The sequence below is a fragment of the Pseudopodoces humilis genome, chromosome 2, assembly GCF_049639895.1.
Source record: "Pseudopodoces humilis isolate 2021_Gansu_Grassland_sample_001 chromosome 2, ASM4963989v1, whole genome shotgun sequence".
In the NCBI taxonomy this organism is placed as follows: Eukaryota; Metazoa; Chordata; class Aves; order Passeriformes; family Paridae; genus Pseudopodoces; species Pseudopodoces humilis.
In genome coordinates this window covers 96,640,301-96,659,326 of record NC_142201.1, presented here as the reverse complement: position 1 = coordinate 96,659,326, position 19,026 = coordinate 96,640,301, and the positions used below count along the sequence as shown (strand labels likewise).

General features: G+C 39.8%; 1 protein-coding gene across 2 annotated transcripts in view; it reads left to right on the top strand.

Annotated features, from left to right (window-relative positions):
- The first annotated feature begins 526 nt into the window (after positions 1 to 526).
- Positions 527 to 19,026, top strand: part of CBLB (Cbl proto-oncogene B) — a 126,913-nt gene continuing 108,413 nt past the window's right edge. Inside the window, exons 1-3 of one of the 2 annotated variants that reach the window (XM_014253407.2) lie at positions 527 to 685; positions 1,562 to 1,720; positions 11,368 to 11,618. In XM_014253407.2, the coding sequence (XP_014108882.2) occupies positions 527 to 685; positions 1,562 to 1,720; positions 11,368 to 11,618 (569 nt within the window). The remainder of the gene's footprint in view (positions 686 to 1,561; positions 1,721 to 11,367; positions 11,619 to 19,026) is intronic. The other variant, XM_014253408.2, reaches the window with a different exon arrangement.

Sequence of the window (19,026 nt, the reverse complement as noted above, 5' to 3'; positions counted from 1 at the left end):
CCCAAAAGCGCGAAGGGGAAGCGCAGAGGCAGCGCACTGAAAAAGGCGGCAGGAACTCTCAGCCGTGAGCACACTCTAAACGCTGCAGCAGGCAGGGGTCCCACAGCCTTCCCAGGAGGGAGGGACACGCTGCCACAGCCCCGGGAGACCCCACAGACAGGGACAATGTCAGCGTTCCCACGAAGGCAACCCGGCCCCACCGCCCTCAGAGGCCTCAGGCTGTCCGTCAGCCGGCGGGACCAGGTGGGACGGGAGCCCCCCCTCCCCCGGCCCGACCCCGGCCGGCTCTGCTACCGCTCCCACCCCTGCCGGCCGCTCCTTCCCGCCCCCTCCCCACCCCGAGCCCGCTCCGGGCCGCTGTCCCGCCCCGTGCCTATACCAGCTCCCATTTGCTGGATATCGCGTCAATCAAGCGAATCTGCCGTTTCCATTGGCTGTGGTGCGGCAGCGTTCCCGCCCCCGGGCAGAGGGCCGCGCTGGCGGCGCGGCGCGCAGGCGCGCACGGAGTGTTGTCCCGGGGGTGGGCATGTTCCGAGGAGAGGAGCGGCCGCCAGCGCGCCGCGGGGAGGGGGCGGGCGCGGCAGAAGGAGCGGGGCCGCCGCCGCCGGGGAGCCAGCCTCACTTCCTAGGAGTGCGGGGAGACCACAGCCTGCCGGGGGCTGCGAGCGGTGCCACAGACAGACCTGTGCGTGTGCATCTCTCTCTCTTCTCTCTCTTTTGCATGCGCCTCTAGGACTCTCCACACAAGCGCGCACATTCCCACCCACCCGCCGGGAGGGCTGGGGTACGGGAGGGGACACGGGCTGCGGGGCAGCAGCTCTCCGCGCTTCCCCGTGGGGCAGCGCTCGCTCGCCCGCCGCCAGCAGCAGCCGCACGGGGCAGAGTCCTGCGGGGCGGCCGGCGCGGAGCGGGACGGGCGCGGGCGGCGGGGCGGGATGCGCTCCGCTTGCCTCCCGCGGCACTGAAGCCGCCGCGGCCGGAGGGAGGAGAGCCTCGTCCGGAGAGACGTTTCGCCTGCGCTCCGCTCCGCCGCGGGGGCTGAGGAGCCTCCCTGCGGCCGCCCGCTCCCGGCTCTCCCGGCGGCCGCTCTCGCCCTTGGCACACGGCCGCGCGGTGCCGGTCCGTGCGTATGCGTGTGCCGAGGGCCAGGTCCGTGTGCCGCTGCGGGGTCCTGTCTGCTGCCCGCGCTGCCTCCCTCTGCTCCCGCTCCTGCCCCCGCTCCGCCGCGGCCTCTTTTGTTGTGCCGTGCCGGGCATGTGCCCGCGGCCGGCGGGCGCAGGGACGGGCAGGGGCGCGGCGCGGAGCCGGGCGCGGGTGCGTTCCCCCCTCCCGACTGTCGGTGTTGACAATAAATCCGAGATCGCTTCTGCCAATGTAAACCCGGGCCAGGTGGGTTTACGCTGTTTGTCATGAAAAGTTAAGCTTGTTCCTAAACATGCTCTGATCTTGCCCTTTCCTGCCCGTGGAGAAGGAAATGTTGCCTCGCAGGCTGCGGCGGGTTCTATGACAAGATGTTTTCGGAGCACCTTATGAGCCTGTGTTTCTCTGTCGTTGCGGCCAGCTTGGCTCCCAGATGGCCAATTCCCTGAACGGCCGGAACCCGCGCAAGGGACGGATCCTGGGCTTCATCGATGCCATTCAGGATGCTGTGGGCCCCCCCAAGCAGGCAGCTGCCGACCGCAGGACTGTGGAGAAGACCTGGAAGCTTATGGACAAAGTGGTGGGTGTCTCTGTGCGTCCGTGTACACGCACAGTGAAGAATGGGAGTATTTAAATAGGTAGACGGAGGCAAAGAGCTTCTTGCAGCTCTGAGTGCTGTGCTGCATGTGCCTCGGGAAGTTAGGGGACTTATGTTTTAGGTTATTTAAGCATCATTTGTTTTTTGGGTTTTTTTTTTTTTTTGTTTTTCTGTTCCAGTGGCCTCTGGCTATGTTTTTTTTAATCTTGGTTTGTGGAAGGAAAACAAATGTGTGTGTTTGCCTTAGGCTATTGTTATTTTCAGATCCTTTAAAATGACTCAAAGTTGAAGAGCTGTCCTAACCAAAAGCTGCTTAACTTAGACTTGTAATCACATATTCTGTGTGTTTCACGTTGTATCACACTGTTAGTCTGCAAACAAGACCTCTGAAGTATTAAACTTCAGTTAAGCTAATTGTCCTGTGAGATATATTGGTGATGGCAGCATAGATGTGTTTGTGCTTTTAGGAATGTGCGTGGGTACTGGTGGATGTCACTCTTGTCAGTTTAGTAAACAGATTAGTATGGCATGCCTAACTTTTTGAGTATGTGTTGTGCATTTTAATGATTTATAAGTATGTCTACTATTAATTTTGAAACTAGAAATACACTATACTGAAACTCATTTTTCAGGAAGCAAGGGGATAGACGGTAGCTTTTTAGCTCTTACGCTTTCCCTCGCCACTCTGATACATTTTGTTTAGTATTCTTTGAAATGACAGCTTGTATAATGATAGATTATCTAGGAGAGTGTCTTACCAGTGATACGAAGAGTTTGATTGTAACGTGACTTGCTGTTCAGGAGATGCAGTCACTCTGCTTTGCACACGGGGTGATACTTAAAAGCTTCCTCTTGAAACTGCTGAGCAGTGAGGATTACTACCTGTTGGCCTTGGGTCTGTATGACAATATAGTTACTACTTTTTAACTCTGTGGTTCTCTGTGATTTAGTGCAACTCTCTGCAGTCCCTGTGGCTCTTGTGAAATAAGATGTTCAATATTTCTTAGTGTTCATAATTAGTTATACTGGCAGGGTAGAGACTATTTCATGTAAGGTGCCTTTACTAGTGTTAAACTGTTTTTGAAATCTTTGTAGGCTCTTTTTTGATGCTCCAAGAATAGTATCTGTATTTCCGCTGTGTTTTCTGATAGCAATTATAAACTGAAACCCCAGCTTTAGTAAAAATGGGTATTATCACACAGACTGTTGACATTTTCCTCTTAATGGTCAGGATGCTGTTAACAGTGAGTTCTCTTGTGCTAAGAACTGCAAGTATAAATACTCAAAAGTAGGTACTCTTCTTCAGTAGGAGGAAGTTTTCAGCTTGGAAACTAGGAATCTGGTTTGTTGTTGAAACCACGTGAGGAATGCAGAGCTCTGATTTCCTTGTGTCAGGCCTTTTACAGATCTATATAGTAAGATTATATCCTGATTTGTTTGTATAATCACAGTTACCATAAAGTCTTTATCCCACTGCTTAGGCTTCTGGATTGCTTTTCCTCATCCAATACAGGAAACTGTATTTGTCACAGCCCATCAGAACAGCCAGGAAGGCCTGTTTGGTAGAAGTCACTGGAAAGGCTGGACATTGTGCTGTGCTTCCTTTTTAATTTTACTGGATAAGTGTCCTCAATTTGGATCTTTAATGTATCCTCTTTAAGCTGATCTCAGTTAATCAAATTTTATTTCCAAATTGTATTAAAGTATACCAGACAGGATGATGTCATAGTGTGAGAATGCTCTAGCTTGTTGGTTGAGTTTTTAGCATTTGGTACTTGTAGTGAAAGGATGTGTTTGAGCAAATTTAATATACTGGCAAACAAATGTAAATCTCATAGTCTTGTGTGGCAGCAGGCACAGGAAGGTCATTTTTATCTCTGCCTTGATCAAACCCAGGGATTAAAATCAGAAATAGAAACCTGCTTGATCAACTGTTGTTTTAAATCCCATTTCTGGAGTGTGTCCTATGACTGATTTCTATGACCCTGTGGTGGGTCAGGGATGAAATTAATAACTGTTGAAGGCAGTAGCTCTGCCAAGTCACTGGGGTCCTACCCATGGTAAGGTTGTGGCTTGGAGGCCTATTTTACTTGTTGTAATAACAGTTATTATGTTTGTTTATTATTTAACTACAGTAGCTGTGATAACCATCTTATTACTGTAGTAAGGTAGCTGAAGCTTTCCCACATTTTAATGATGTTAAGAAAATGAATATTGGAAACAAAGCAAAGCTTTTATCTTGACCAAACACTGAAAAAAGAGCAGCCTTAAAAACTAGTGGTAGAGCTCAATAATTTCTAGTTTGCATTTTTCTTTTTTAAAATTGCCATCTTTTACCTTTCCTTCGTTTCTTTCCGTAATTTTATACTCTAGCGTATGAGATTTTCTGTATGAGTTACTTGTTTGCAATGAGGGATTAACCAATACTACATTCCTACCCTATAAGAACTGTACTATGAGGGTAGTTTTGTGGTGTGTAAAAATTCTGTCCACCTAGACAGAATTTGTGTAGAATTGGTTGTGTGTGTCCTTTCAAATTGTTCAGATTTCATGATAAGATCAGTGTTGCATGGGCTGATACCTTAGGTTGGAATAGGCAGAATATTGCAGTTCTGTTTGAGTACTTTCTTTTTAAACTTCTATTATCAGTCTGAAAACAAGAATGGATTTTGAAAAAGAGTTCTTTAGCACGACAGAATGTTGGAATAGTGCTCCTGCTTAGATCCTTGTTTGTAAAAGTTGCCATAAGCAACATTCTTGCAGGGAATAAGAAAAAAAATCTGCACGTAGATAATCAGTGAAGGTAAATTGCTATCTGTCTATATATCTTTCCTTTTTATACTTCATATACTGGGATCTATACTTTTTGTGGTTTATTGATATGCCTTATGTGAATTTACAGTATTAACTGCATTATTAAAGGGAAAACAAGTGTTAGCATCAATCAGGTTTCTCTACTGCTTTTCTCATGGGTTCTTATCATTAAGAAACAAAAATATTTCAATTCCTGTGCAGCGCAAAAGATAATATTTCTTTTATGGTTTAGAAGGCTAGCCTTGCTTTTCAATGCTTGCACTGTATTAGAAAGTTGACCATATATCTCTGGACTTGTAGGAAGCAAATTACTGTTTTTAAAACACGATCTATATTTTAGAAAGTTTGTATCCTGTAAATAAATGAAAAATAAATATTGTTAACAAATAACTCAGGTCTTCCTTTAAACTGTGTATAAGATACATGAGGTAATTTTTCTGTGATTGTAAACCTAAAGACTTTTAAAACCTAGACCCTAGCCATGTATTACTAATAGAGAATAATGGTATGTTGAGACCAGCTTTGGGAGAGAGTTACTGTTATGTAAACATTGGAGTAGTTAGGTCTGTTTACTGCTTGGGCTATTTAGACTTGTCAGTACTATTTTTTTACACTTCACTCGTGTGGGATTCAAGCTGATAAAATCGTGACACATTATGAATGGGATTTTCTAAAGTAGGTGTATTTCATCAACTTGTAATCACTTGTCATTCCTCCTATTCATTGGGCCTGAAAATAATTAAATTTTCTCCTACGAAGATTAACAATATTGCCTAGACTATTCGGTGCACTGTCATGGCCCACCAGTTGTTTGACTGTATAAATGCAGATGGAATTGATTTGCTATTTAGGAATTATTTAAGAGCAAAGTAGAGTGCTTCTCCAAAGCTTATACTGTCGACTTGGCGAATAAAAGCTGTGTTACCTCTGCAGTTTAGTATTGTGGTTTTAAGTTAACATCTGTCAGTATCTGAGTATACAGAGCATGGTAGTTGAAACTATGCGTGTGTTGGTTATCCTTTGCAAAACTTTGTGTAATTGATTCTATGGTCAAAGTTGGCAGGAAATCTTACGTCACGTGTATGCTGGTTATGGAAAAAGAATACAAAATTAAACATGGAAACAGAAGCTTCTCTCTTTCTAATTAGAAGAAGGTAAAATTAACCTCCAAAGTCAACTGTCCTTGTGTGTCTGTGGTATCAGCAGTCTTACTGTTAATTCTTCCACTATGGAAACATATGGCTCAGTTGCAGTGTGGTTGAACAAACACTTACTGTATTCTCAGTCAAAAAGATAGGTGTTTGGGTCACTTCTACTTATATTCTGACAAGAGCTTTTTTCCCTATGGAAAATGAAATGCATTGCAGTTCGGGTGACTTCAGGCAGGAAGAAATCTCTGTTGAAGAACCATAATGTTCCAACTTTGACCATTTTCCTTACTATCCCCTCCTGATTAAGTTTTTCAGAATTTATGGTTGGTTGCATTGGATGTTGAGGATTGCTAGAGAGTTATGGTGTCTTAACAGCAGGGCTACCTTTATGCTGTTTGTGGTATGTCAAGGTGTTTTATAATTCTTTAGCTATTTTGTGCAGCATGGCAGAAGGAGCAGCTTTGTTCAGTGAGGCAGTTTGGAAGTGTAATTTTGGAAGTGTGTGAGCACTGATGCTCCAATTGTTCTGACCCATTCACTGAGGCTGAAAACAGTGTTTAGCGGATGTCCTACTCATTAGATACTCTGTTTTAGCTGTGTTACTTTCCTTGTATTGTCTTTTTGACTAGCCTTAGGTGTTTAAACAGATTGTGTTAAGGCTGCTGTACTTTGTTTTAACAAGGGTCCTTTTGTCAAGTGAGTCAAAGGCCTTCATCTTTGCTTTAAAGAGTGACTAGAAGATAGTTTTTAGCAAGAAATTAATTGTCTGTATACAATAGGCCTCCATTACTCTCATCTCCGATGATGCTATGAAATAATGCCTTATAATTTAAGTCAAATATCTTCAAAAGTGTTATGAGTAGTGGCATTTATTTTGGTTAGGGGTGGGCAAGGAGAAGGGGTTAATTTTTTTCTGCAAAGAAACTAGAGTTAACTTGTCTGGAAGTTCTGGAGTTAACTGTTTCAAAATCATTTTCTGGTAGATCAAGGTAATGCCTCAGTTTTCACAGGATTGCACTCTTATTGTTTCTGGTATTCTGGATTAAGTACTTGAATTTTCCCTGAGTGTGAGCTAGTGGAAAGGAGCTTAATTTTTTCTCAGTTTGCATCAGTAAGAGAGATATTTTTTTACTAACTTGCTTGCTGCTTTTCATTTTTCACCACTGAGTGCTTGCTAAATATATACATGTTTACTTCCAGTCATAACAATACAAAAATCACACAGAGATATGATTCATGTCCGTTCCTAATGTGTTGGTGAGAGTTGCCTTGTAAAGTGCAATATAGAACTCTATTTTAGGGGTGTTGGGTTTTTTTTTGTGTTTACTTGTTTTGAGTTCTGTTTTCTTTTGAAGAAAGGTCTTGGCAAATCTTTTGCGTCAGCAGGTGTCATTTCTTACTGCTTACTTTTAATTGTGAACTGCTGTGGTATGTGTCAGGACATCCTGACTGGAAACCATATGGTTTACCAACCATCTCCTTACAGACTTACTTCCTTTGAAGCCTTGTGTACTCTGTAAAGTGAAGGAAACCTTATACTACTTCAGTGGATCACTGATTTGAACGTAATATTAGTATTTTTTTCAATTTTAATGCATAAAACTAATGAAGGTGTTGAAGAATTTTTGTATGGTTTTCTTAAAACATTGCTCTGAAATGGAAGGTTCTGGTAATGTGCTGTTATTTATCTCTCCAAATTTAGCAGAAAGCGAATCTTTGTAAGCTACCTTGTATGGTAGCTTACAAAGCTACCATAAAGCTAAAGTTGTAAGGATGTGAAAATGAAGAAAACTTTCTAGAACTTCTGGAAGAGAAAATACTTCTTCCTTATAAGGGGATATTCTTTTTGTATTAGCTGAATGGACTGACTGTTGAAAATACAGCAACCAGCATGAGCAAATTGTTTTTTCTTGTTTTAATATTTTAATGGTATTTCTAACATATATGAAATCACTTCTGTTCTGCTTGTTGGCACGTCTGATTGAAAAGGTAGACTTCAGAAAGATAATTAATGCTTTGTTCATGAGATTTAAGTTAGGGTAAATAAGTAATTCAGAATGATTGCAGCCTTTTCTGCTTGTGGTCTGCTGTCATTGCTGACTTTTCTCTAAATAAACATTTTGATCTTTTAGATGTTTTTTTTCCCTTGTGATTTTACTTCAGAGAGTTGTAAGGCCTGATCAGTGATAGATTTGTGTCACCTGTAGTTGGTCTTGTGAAGAATGTCAGTTCGGTTTCAAGTTTTCACTAAACCAGAAATCACAGTGAACTCAAAGTTCAGAGGTAAAAAATCTGGTTTTCATAAAGATTTTCACTTCTGTATTTGGGATTCCAGTTCTTAATTTTCTACTAAAAGAAATTCATGTATGTCTCTGCATGGATGATTTTCAGGTCTAGCTACACATGTTAGATTCTTTGTCTGTGTTTCTGACATCTCCTTAGAGAATTCTATCTATCAGCCTAACTTCAGTGCTTTTCTGATCTTGAAAGAATGCTATCATAGCCAATCTTTATTCTTTGAGAACCCTACCTTAGACATCTAACCCACAACTGGGGCCCTGTTGTCCCCTTTTTTTTTATCCTGATGACCTTACCTTTATCACATAAAACATAAACAAGTTATTCAGAGTTTCAAAGCTCTTGCAGTTGTAGATTGCAGTTTCAGAGTTCATTACTGGTTAAGAGATGATCAAATATGCTTTACTTTTTTTTGTTTCTTTCCAACTTGTTCTCAGCTTCCTTTATAAGCCATTAAATTATTTTTGAGAGCTTGCTGTGGAACTTTGCAGTTTATGTCTAGTAATACCAAACTGCTGGTGTTGAGTCTCTGAACCACTCTTCAGCATGTTGAACAGCTCATGTGTTCATATTTGCGTGCTTCTGTTTGTTTTTATTCCTACTGAGATGTAAATTTCTCTGGGATAAGGACTGTCCTACAACACATCAGAAGGCTTCCTGATGTATTACTTGGTCAAAAAGTTGAAAGAATAATAGAAACTACTAAAATAACAATCAGCGAAATGAGGAGAGTTATTGCTAATGATGGTATTAGTTTTAAATACTGTTTTGAATGGTGCTAGACTTTTTAAAAACTTAGTGCTTGACTTTTGTCCACTCTATCTCCACTTTTCTAACTATGACCTCCCGCTACCTCAGTCTAATTGCCTGGTTGTGTTCTTGCACTGTATGTTTCAGACACAAACTGTTACCTGTTTGCTTTGCTGTTTGGGGTGCATGGAAGTCTGGTAGTGGCAGCAATCTTTAGGCAGTGAATTTCATAATGGTGTAGATATAGAAATTACAAGAGAGGTCAGCAATAGTGATAGAGTTTTGAGTTTAAAGAGGTGAGTGTTACAGGATACAGGTTTGTTCCCTTCTCACCCAGAAAAGCTCAAGGATGTACTTTTTTCAAGTTGATAGATTAGTAGGAATAGGAATCTACTTTCAGCAGTATTAAGATGTTTTTATAACCTCATTAGTTACTTCAAAAGAATGTCAAAGTCACTAATATATAATGTGGCAATCTCCAAATGATGCCTATAAAACATTTATACCACATGGTCTTAATTTTTTCATAAGTATTTGCATATGTACAGCTGCACACACATCTAGAAAGTGCTTCTATGCAATGTTTTAGCTGGGCCTGAATAGCTCAGTACAACAGCAGTCAAAAACTCCCCGTTAGTTTTAGTCTCTTTTCTTTCTAGAACAGAAAATTACAGAACAAACTATCAGGAAATCTAGATAGCCAGGAGACAATTCTAACCTTTTTACATTAAGGATGTATAGGGAACAAAGAGTACCTTTCAATTCCAGTAACAATTCCAGTGGAGCTGGATTCAAAGAAAGGTATTCTATTAGTCTGAACTTACTGAGTAATATATATTCAATTAATATTTGTGACATTTGGGATCACAGTGATTGCAAGTCCATTGAGATGTTTTCTTCTATTTGGTTTAAGTGGCAGAGTTTTAGTAGTGACGGGGACTACAGGGGTAGTTTTGCTGAGTTACTGCCAGAAGCTTCTCCCTGTCCAATAGACCAGCTGGCTCCAAGCCGGACCTGCTGCTGGCCAGGGCTGATCCCATCGGCAGCAGTGATGCCCCATGTCTTGAAGGAAGGGGGAGAAAAGCTACTGTGCAGAAGCAAATTGCAGCCAAGGAAGAGGGGAGTGAGAATGTGTGAGAGAAACAACTCTGCAGCCACACAGCTCAGTGGAAGAGGGGGATGTGTTCTGGGCGCTGGAGCAGAGATGCCCCTGTGGCCCACGGTGAAGACCATGCAGGTCCACAGTGGAGCTGGCTTTCACTGTAAGCCATGGAGGACCCCATGCCAGAGCAGGCTGATGCTTGAAGGAGGCTGTGACATCTTAACGTGTCTAGCATGTGCTAGAACAGGCTCCTGGCAGGATCTGTGGTCCCGTGGACAGAGGAGCCCACACTGGAGCAGGTTTCCTGGCAGGACTTGTGACCCTGCAGAGGACCCACGCTGGAGCAGTCTGTTCCTGAAGGGCTGCACCCTGTGGAGGGGATATGTTCTAGAGGAGTTCATGAAGAACCGTGGTCTGTTGAAAGACTCATGTTGGGGAAGTTCAAAGACAGCTGTCTCTTGTGGGAGGGACCCCTGTTTGGGGCAAGGGAAGAGTGTGAGTTCTCCCACTGTGGAGGGAACAGTGGCAGACAAGGTGGGATGAACTGACCACAGTCCCCATTCACCATCCCCCTGTGCTATTGTTGGGGAGGAGGTAGAGTGGAAAATCAAGTTAGGCACAGGAAGGAGGGAGTGGTGGGTGTAATGTGTTTTTAAGGTTTGGTTTTATTTTCTTGTTACCCTACTCTGATTTGATTGGTAATTAAATGAATTAAGTTCCCCAAGTCGAGGCTAAGTACGTTAATATTACATACTTGTGACAGTATTTCGTGAATGAGCTCTCCCCGTCCTTGTCTTGACCTATGAGTCTTTTGTTACAGGTAGGGGAATGAGAACAAAGCTGTAGTGGGCACCTCCTCATCCAGCCAAAAGCAGAGTACTGAACTTCTATTCCAGCCAGGAGCTGGAAAACAAGGAGTTTATAATATTTTTGTTTCCTGGTTTACAGTATCTGTTTTTGAGTGACCTAAAGTCTGTCTGTTATAGGTAATAATTTTTGAACCACTGTCACAGTTCAGACCATTTTCTTACGTGCAGAGCTTTCAAAATTAAATTTCCCTAGGGTCTAAGAGGCTATATTGTTAGATAAAGAGAGACAGCAGATGACAAAGTAATTTATGTCAGTTCTTAGAAGATACTTAAACACCTATAGCTATGTTACCTGCCGCAAACAGAGCTGTATGAAAGTACTGCTCTTGGCATTTGTTGCATGCTGTGTTTTGATATACTCCTTAGCATATATTAGGCAGGAAAATACATACTTGAAGGGAAAACCCACAAATATGTAGGTAAGCTTGTTTGCTTTTTAGAGATGCGACAAGATTAAGTCAAATTTTGCCCCTTTTGACATCAGAAACTGTGTTGGAATTTCACAGAATATAAATGAAGTACAATTTAATTCTTTGGGGTTGAAGGTTAGAGACGTATGTTATACCTGATAAATTTTAAAATATCAAATCAGTTTTTGCCTCAATGGATTTCTTGTCTTTTACATTCTCTTGTTTTTGCTTATAGGTAAGATTGTGCCAAAACCCAAAGCTTCAACTCAAAAACAGCCCACCCTATATACTTGACATTCTACCTGATACTTACCAACATTTGCGACTTATACTGAGCAAATATGATGACAACCAGAAACTCGCACAACTCAGTGAGAATGAGTATTTTAAAATCTACATTGACAGTCTTATGAAAAAATCAAAACGGGCCATAAGACTCTTTAAAGAAGGAAAGGAAAGAATGTATGAAGAGCAGTCACAGGACAGGTAAGTGAAGTACTTAAATGTGAAGTAGATCATCTGTTGTATCTGCATTCTTAACACTGTTGTCTGCAGCCATTGTGCTTTGACATTTTTAATTATTCAAAGAGCAGAAATATTTATTGCTTGGATTCATTGACCCTGCAGGTCAATCAGTAATTTGCTGGATTTGTTTTGCTGTATGCTCTTATCTGTCACTTTGTGACCTTTAAAACCAAGTGCATTTCCTTCATAAAACATTCATTTCATTGTAATTGCTTATTCACGGGGCTTACAGTATGTAGTTTTTCCTGTGGTAGAGAGAGGGACTGTTAACTTGGATTGAGCTTGACCTCCCTCCCTACCCTAGATCCTTAAACTTTGGGAGCCATGATGGATATTGACTTAGAGTTTTCACAAGCCATGGAATGACGCAAAACAATATTCACACTTTTCAGATATTATGTAATTTTATGATAAGGAAATGATAATGTTAGCTTCATGCTGAGAAACCTTTTCAGAAACATAATGGATTCTTGATTTGCAATGGTTCAGTTTTAATAAAAGGAATTAATGTCCACTTTATCTGCACTCTTGGTGGTAACTGAAGAGGTTTTTAATATTTGATTTGATTACCTAATATTTTAAAAAACAATATTTCAGGAAATTCTTTGCAAGATCTGCAGTCTTGTTTTGGGAAGAGGGAGGATTGAACATTGTTGTGGCCATTAGTCTTTGCCTTGTGTGGTATTACTGTAAATCTACTCAAACGAAAGAGACAATGCTCTATCTGAAGTCTCTTTTTAAAGGAGATAGTGGGGAATGACATATCAAGCGAATGGAGGATTGAATTCCTGCTCTTCTGTCTGTCTGTACTTGAGCTCTGAGGCAGGCATGGTGGCAGTATAGTTTTACAGCTGGTGAAATTGTTGGTGGAAGCAGTGAAATGTCTACATTCTTGTATATGTCATTGCTGTTATGTTTGAATTGTACATATGCTCCTTCTAGATCATTGGCAATGATTATAGCTACTCAGTCTACTGTGGTAGTCTTTTGGGCTTGGTAGGGTGTCTGAAATTTGTTTGACATCTAAGGACTTTTTTCTTATAGAACATCAAGACTGTCCAGATGTGAATATACTTAGGCAGACATGCTCGAAGAGGAGCAAAATATACTGTTTAAGGTGTTTTAGTGATCATTAAAGATTTTGATAAATGCATGTTGTCTGTGTGTGAATTTGTGTGCAAAGCAATGTTTTAAATGTGGATGCATTCTTACCAGAACTCCTGAGAGAGCTGTTCATCGCTGAGCCCATGGCTACCTAATTTATGCATCCCATTTGGTATATGTATAGAAGTCATTGTGTTTCAAAGGAAATATGAACTTGTTATGACAAGGGAAATTTGACAGGAGTAGTTGGATTATATAAGCAGGTTTTATTTTGACTTACCTGTGTTGTATGAAACCCTAATCTAGTTACAGGTTTGCTTAAAGTTGGCAAAAATTAAAGCAAATTTCAGTGACACTCCTTCAAAATACTTGCTATAAGCTCTGTACAGTAATTCAGGCAATATGTTAGTAACTCTTATCTAGTTGCTGGAGTTGCTGGAGTTGCTTCTTTCTGGTTACCCATTTCTTTTTCTGTATTATGGTAACAGTGGTGCTAGAAGGATGTCTTTTGTGAAGCACAGAATTTTTGGAGAAGGGTAGTTAGCATATTTACTGTCTATTTGGGCCATTCTTCTGAGATGGTTGGAGAGGGGCAATTTTAAAACAAATCATACTAATGAAGTGCACTGAATCACAATAACTATTTCAGGCTTTTAAAATTAGTATTTCAGAAGTTGACAGCTATCTTATTTTGCTTAACTGATGGAGTTCAGAGCTTGAGAAAAGGAGCATAACAGAAATGTTTTTCTTGTGTTCAAATTGTTAGTTGTGTTTCCTATACAAATTGCATTTTGACTGTCAGAATGCTTAAATGAAAAAATTGTAAGCATTACTTCATTAGATCATGACCCATGTCATTCCAAGTAAAAGTCTATATGATTTCAGTGCATCCTTTTTCATCTACTTGTGATGTTTATATGTCCTAGTTTTAAGCTGAATGAAGGTGTACTTGTTTGCTGAGCTATATGACTAGGTGTTAGAGCACTGCTAAGGAGTGCTTCAATATACTTCATCATGCTAATTCTTGGTAACTTAGCAAAGAAGTTTTTAATGTGTTTAGTAGCTTTAATGTGTTTTAATAGTTTCTTTGCTTCCAAATATGCTTGCATTAACCTCATTTGTTGGTACTATAATGTAATTGTAGCACTGATCAATTGAAGATTGTATTTTTGAAGATGCTTCTAAAATGACTGGCATTAAAGTAGTCAATTTGTAGTGGAAATATTGGGAAATAGTAGATTTTAAAAAAAGCTAAGGCAAATGTTGGCACCTGGACAGTTTCTGTGGTTTTTCATTCTTATTCTGTTTTGGTTTGTGGATAAAATGGCATCATAGAAAAGAGAAATGCTTTATTCTTCATAAATTTGATTGGTATCATTTTAACCTATTTAGCATTATTGACTAATTTCTATAGTGATGGTACATTTAGGAACCAGTGCCAATATACATGTGATTTTGTTTGTGTGATGACACAAAAATTACTCTACTGTGAATAATTTATCAGAGATTTTAGTTTTCAAAGATCCTGTGGAAGAAACAAGTTAGAGAAGCAGCACTTAGGCAGTGTAAGCTTTGGTGTTAGCCATTTGTAGGTAATCTGACTGGTACAGTATCTTGTTTCCATATCAAATGCATATGATAACCATTTGAGAGTAGATGGTGCTGTCATTCTGTACTCTATTGGATAAGTCTTGCTAAGTAGGGAAAATAGGGTTTGCAAGTTTGTTTCTTGTGCTTAACTGCATCTGTTTTCTGAGTATGGTGTCTTCTACAAAATTATGTCCTTTCAGTCTTCTTGCTTAATGAAGTAAGAGATAATGTCCAGTAAGTTCTGTAAACTGTACTACATACAGGCTGTATGGAAACCTTTCTATGAATGAAGTAATTTTACTTTTTGTCACAGATTTTACCTTTTAAAAAGTTATTAACGCAAGTTTATTAGAATTACTGGTTCAGACTCATCTACTCTAAAAAGGTTTTCTGTGTCTTTGAGGCTTTTGGGGTTGTCTTTTCTGCTTTTTGTTGCTTTTCTTTGTCGCCCTTTGTTTATTGGGAAGTAAACTAAAGCTGGAAAACATCATGTCTGTGAAGTCCAAACTTCCTTCCCTTTTGCTGTATTCCAGAATTAGGAATTCAGAAAAAATAAAAACTTCACAGAATGGCAGTTTTTGAGACAAATGTGTTATCCAGGTGTAGAAATCAAGCACATAAGTTACAATAATAAGACTAAAGAATAAAGTGGCAGTGGGGAGAGTACATTTGGATTCATTCAAGGTGCTGGACATAGTCTTCAGTTCTTACTAATGGAGACAAGTGGGAGGTTTCCTGTGATTTCCTGTAAAACATATCTTAGAAGAATGTCTTGAAATGGAACTTTTCCTCTGACTTTTAATATTGACTGCCTTCTGCTATAGGCCCTTTATATGAGGAGAGGCAGAAAAGTATAAAACCAGGGTGTATATTTTTAATAATCTCTTAAAATTCACCTTGAATTCAGCCAGAGTTGGTTGGCTGTTTGTTTTAAAGTGGTGTTCCAGAAGTGGAAGATGGATGTTTCTTAAGCAGTGGATGGTATGGATGAAGATGTCATGAGAAGACCTGTGATGGTTTTGTGGTCAGTGTAGGAAGGTGTGTATGAAGTATATGTCAGAGTCAAAGAAGTCCTTCAATGTGATCACAAAACCACTTCTGTTCCTGTCTAAAAAGTCTTATTAAATTCTCTTGTGCCTCTGGCCATTTGGTGTCTTGATTCAAATGATGTGTTTCTATATTGTACAACTTGTTTAAATGTTGGTGCAGAATTCTTATACTCTCTTAAGTCTTCTAAGGAGGTCTTGTACCTGCAATTCAAATGATAGATCAAGTTCTCCTTTGTTACTGTTGATGCTGGTTACTGGGTTTATAGAGTATTCCATTTCTCTTCCTTAAGTCCATCTTGACAAGTGTGATCAGTTGTGGTTTTTGGATCAAGTCCTTGAACTGCTACATTAAAGTACACAATGTTCTTTCTGCTGCAGAAATTTCTCACGTATTTCTTCTTATCCTGAAAGTACAGACTTAGTAAGAGGTTAAAAATAGTATCAGGATGGGAGTCAGGTGTGCCTGCTGCGATGCAGTAGCCCCTTGTGTACTTCTGTCTTGTGTGTCTTGTCTGCTTCCTTGCAGTACCTCTGCTTGTTTCACAAACTTGCTGTTTAATTTATAGGAATTTAAGAAGTTTATAACTTAGCTAGCATCACAACTTGTTCGTGTCTCCAGGCAGAGGAGGTTTTGTTGATTGTGGGAAGGATCAGGAAGAGTAAAGTTTTAATTCAGGGTGATTTTGTTTGGAGAAGTTAAGACTGTTTTGGCTGATGTTTTTTTTTGTTTGACAAATAGAATGTAGAGATTCAGAAAAAGATGTTAATGGCCCTTTTCATAGAGCCAGTTTTGGCTTTTGGTTGACATCACATAGATAACTTGGTAATTGTCGAATAAAAGTTATGGGCTTCTTGATTTGTTCTGTTTTCCAAGCATATTATATAATTTTTGGTCTCCAGTAAATTCTGAGCTAAGCTATACATACCATCAATCTGTTGTTTAACATGGTGTGTAAACCCCTAAACTTAAACTGTCTTACCACATTTTAGAGATATATTGACTGTTTAATCTTGCTGAAGCTGAGAGAAGGGAATCTAATATTTATTTTTTCCCCTGTTGTATTTATTTACCTGTATTTTTAGATGATTCCTGCACTAGATTTTTAGTGTAAGAACTTGGCTACAGTAAATAGCCTCTAACAAAGAAGTTTCTTCTCAGGAAAAATGAATGCATGACTGATTAGATGGGGTTGCATTAGATGGTGAGGAGGAAATGCAATGTTTTTGGGTTTTTTTTAAGCTTTCATGTTATGGTGAGAATTTCCACCCTCTTCTCCCTTCCTGTTCCGTAGATGTGATGTAAAACCAGATGTAAACCAAACAGCTTTAATAAACCCTTTGGTTTATTACTGTACCTGACCCACATGAGTAGCTGAGCTTCAGTGCAGATCTGGTGGAGCACAAGCTGTTTGCTATTTTTGGCTATAGTTTAAATTAAAAAAGGAATGTTACACAAACACACTTTTCAGACAAAGAGACTCTTGTTGCAGAGGGCAGGTGACAACGCGTGGAGGTTACAAATGGTAGAGCAGTATTATGACAGCTTGTTCTCAGCATAAATGCAAACAGGCTGTGACTGCAGTTGTTGTAAGGCAGTATTTAAATTTTAGATTTTTTTTTATCATCTCCAGTGCTTGGGGGTGGGTACTGTCAAATGAGAACAAAGGAGTATTAGTACCAGAGTTACTTAGAGGCAACTATTTATTCAGATTGCAGAGGAAGACAAGGATTTTAAAACCACAAAAGATCCTAATGAAAAAATAATGGCTTGTAAATTCTTATAATTGATTTAGAGCCTTGATTCATATCTAGTTGTGTAGAGGAGAGATACATGCACTTTTTCTTTTACTTTGTTATTCTTATAAAATCAAACAGCATTTTGTATGTTAGTGAAAGGTCTCTTTCAAACATTATTTTACAAGTAATGTGGTGTTGACAGTCATGTCTGAGCTGGTTGTAAGGGGATATATGCACAGTCTGATATTTTCCTTGTTGTCTTTTGTATAATTATTTATGCCTTATGAAAGTGTGCATGATGTTGTTGCCAAATTTTAAGGTGCCATACAATTTATACCCATTTTAGGCAGGTGTGAAAGCTCTCAAAAAGCGCAGTTAGGGGAATCAGTCCTGTAGGCTTTCCATATATTAATTGCCTTTATGGTAAAGCTGATGATAGTTTTGCTGCTAGGGTTATACAAAATAACTCTTGCAATGTCTAACCTGACATAGTTTTCTGTAGGATTTCAGTTCATCTTCAGAGTATAGTATCGGATGGCACAATGAGCTGGAGAAGCAGGTGTTTTTCTGACCATACAGTATTTTTGGTTAGAGATGTCTGGAAGTACTCTATTGCAGTGAGGGTACCAGTACCCATTTCTGGTCTGCAGCAGCTCTGTGTCACATCTCTTCCCCATACTTGCCTGCAGGGTCTGTATAGGGAGCAGCTGTGCTTGTGGGGGCAGACCATGGCCACCAACTATAAATAGAGCTGTGTTAACAGGTATGATAAAGCCCAAGTTAGCAACTTAGGGAACTTCTTGAAGAGCAGGCAGTGCTGACTCCTGAATTTAGCATGTAGAAAAGAAGGCTCCTGTAATGGACCCGAATGTATCTTTTGTCAATCACTTTTTTATGTGCATTTGATTTTTAGAAAATTTTGGTCTCTGCTTCTCCATCTCCAGAAGTATTTTGTGTTCAGTGATAAGGTATTTGTTTTAGGATGCCTTAAACACTAGCCTGCATAATGGAAGCTGCTTTCCATGAAAGCAGGAGCACAGAGAAAGATTATAGAAGAAAGGATCCATTTTTATGAAATGTATGCCTAAACTTATAAGCACATATAATTTTATTTTTAGGTTATAAAAAGAAATGGTTTCCTTTTCCTAATCTTATGTGGCATTGTTTTCCATTAAAAATTAGAAACATGAAAGAATAAAACTCTGCTTTTTTTCTGTAAAGAGATGGAAAAAAAGTTGGAAATAATCACTTTCAAGTGCTACACTTGCTGTTTAGTCAATAGAAGCTCTTTGAAAGTAAAGCCAAGCCAGTTTATAAAAACAATCATGCTGTAGTGGTAATTCTTTGTCCAAGGAATGCTTGATGAAAAAATCAGCCTAGAAGACATGCTTGCTATGTATCAAGTCAAGACAGTTGACTTGCTGTAGTCAAGACTGTTTCACTAACCTGTAAAGAGTAAGAAATAACCTTCATCTGAAAAAGTGGCAGTATATGTTTAGGTTAACACATTTGAAGATTTAGTTCAAAACAAAAGTGACAGAGTGGGATACTAATGGAAAAGCTAATGGATGGAACTACTGTATTCCATTCATTAAAATCTGGCATGCTAGGGAGTACAAATTATTTAAAAGCATATTCTCTTGATAACCAGTTTAGGAATATAATTTGCTTGATTTGAAAGAAGATGTTATATTTACACAAAAGACTGCAATTAATAAAACTAACAAAAAATCCAAATAAACAGGGTGAGCAATATGTGGAAAGGACCTAGAGTAAACTGAGAAGAAGCACATCTTAACCCGTAGTACAAATGGAAGAAGTCATCACTAAGTGAATTTATGTGAGGGATAAAATTTCCTGAGCAGGCAACCAGGTGACTGTCATCTGTG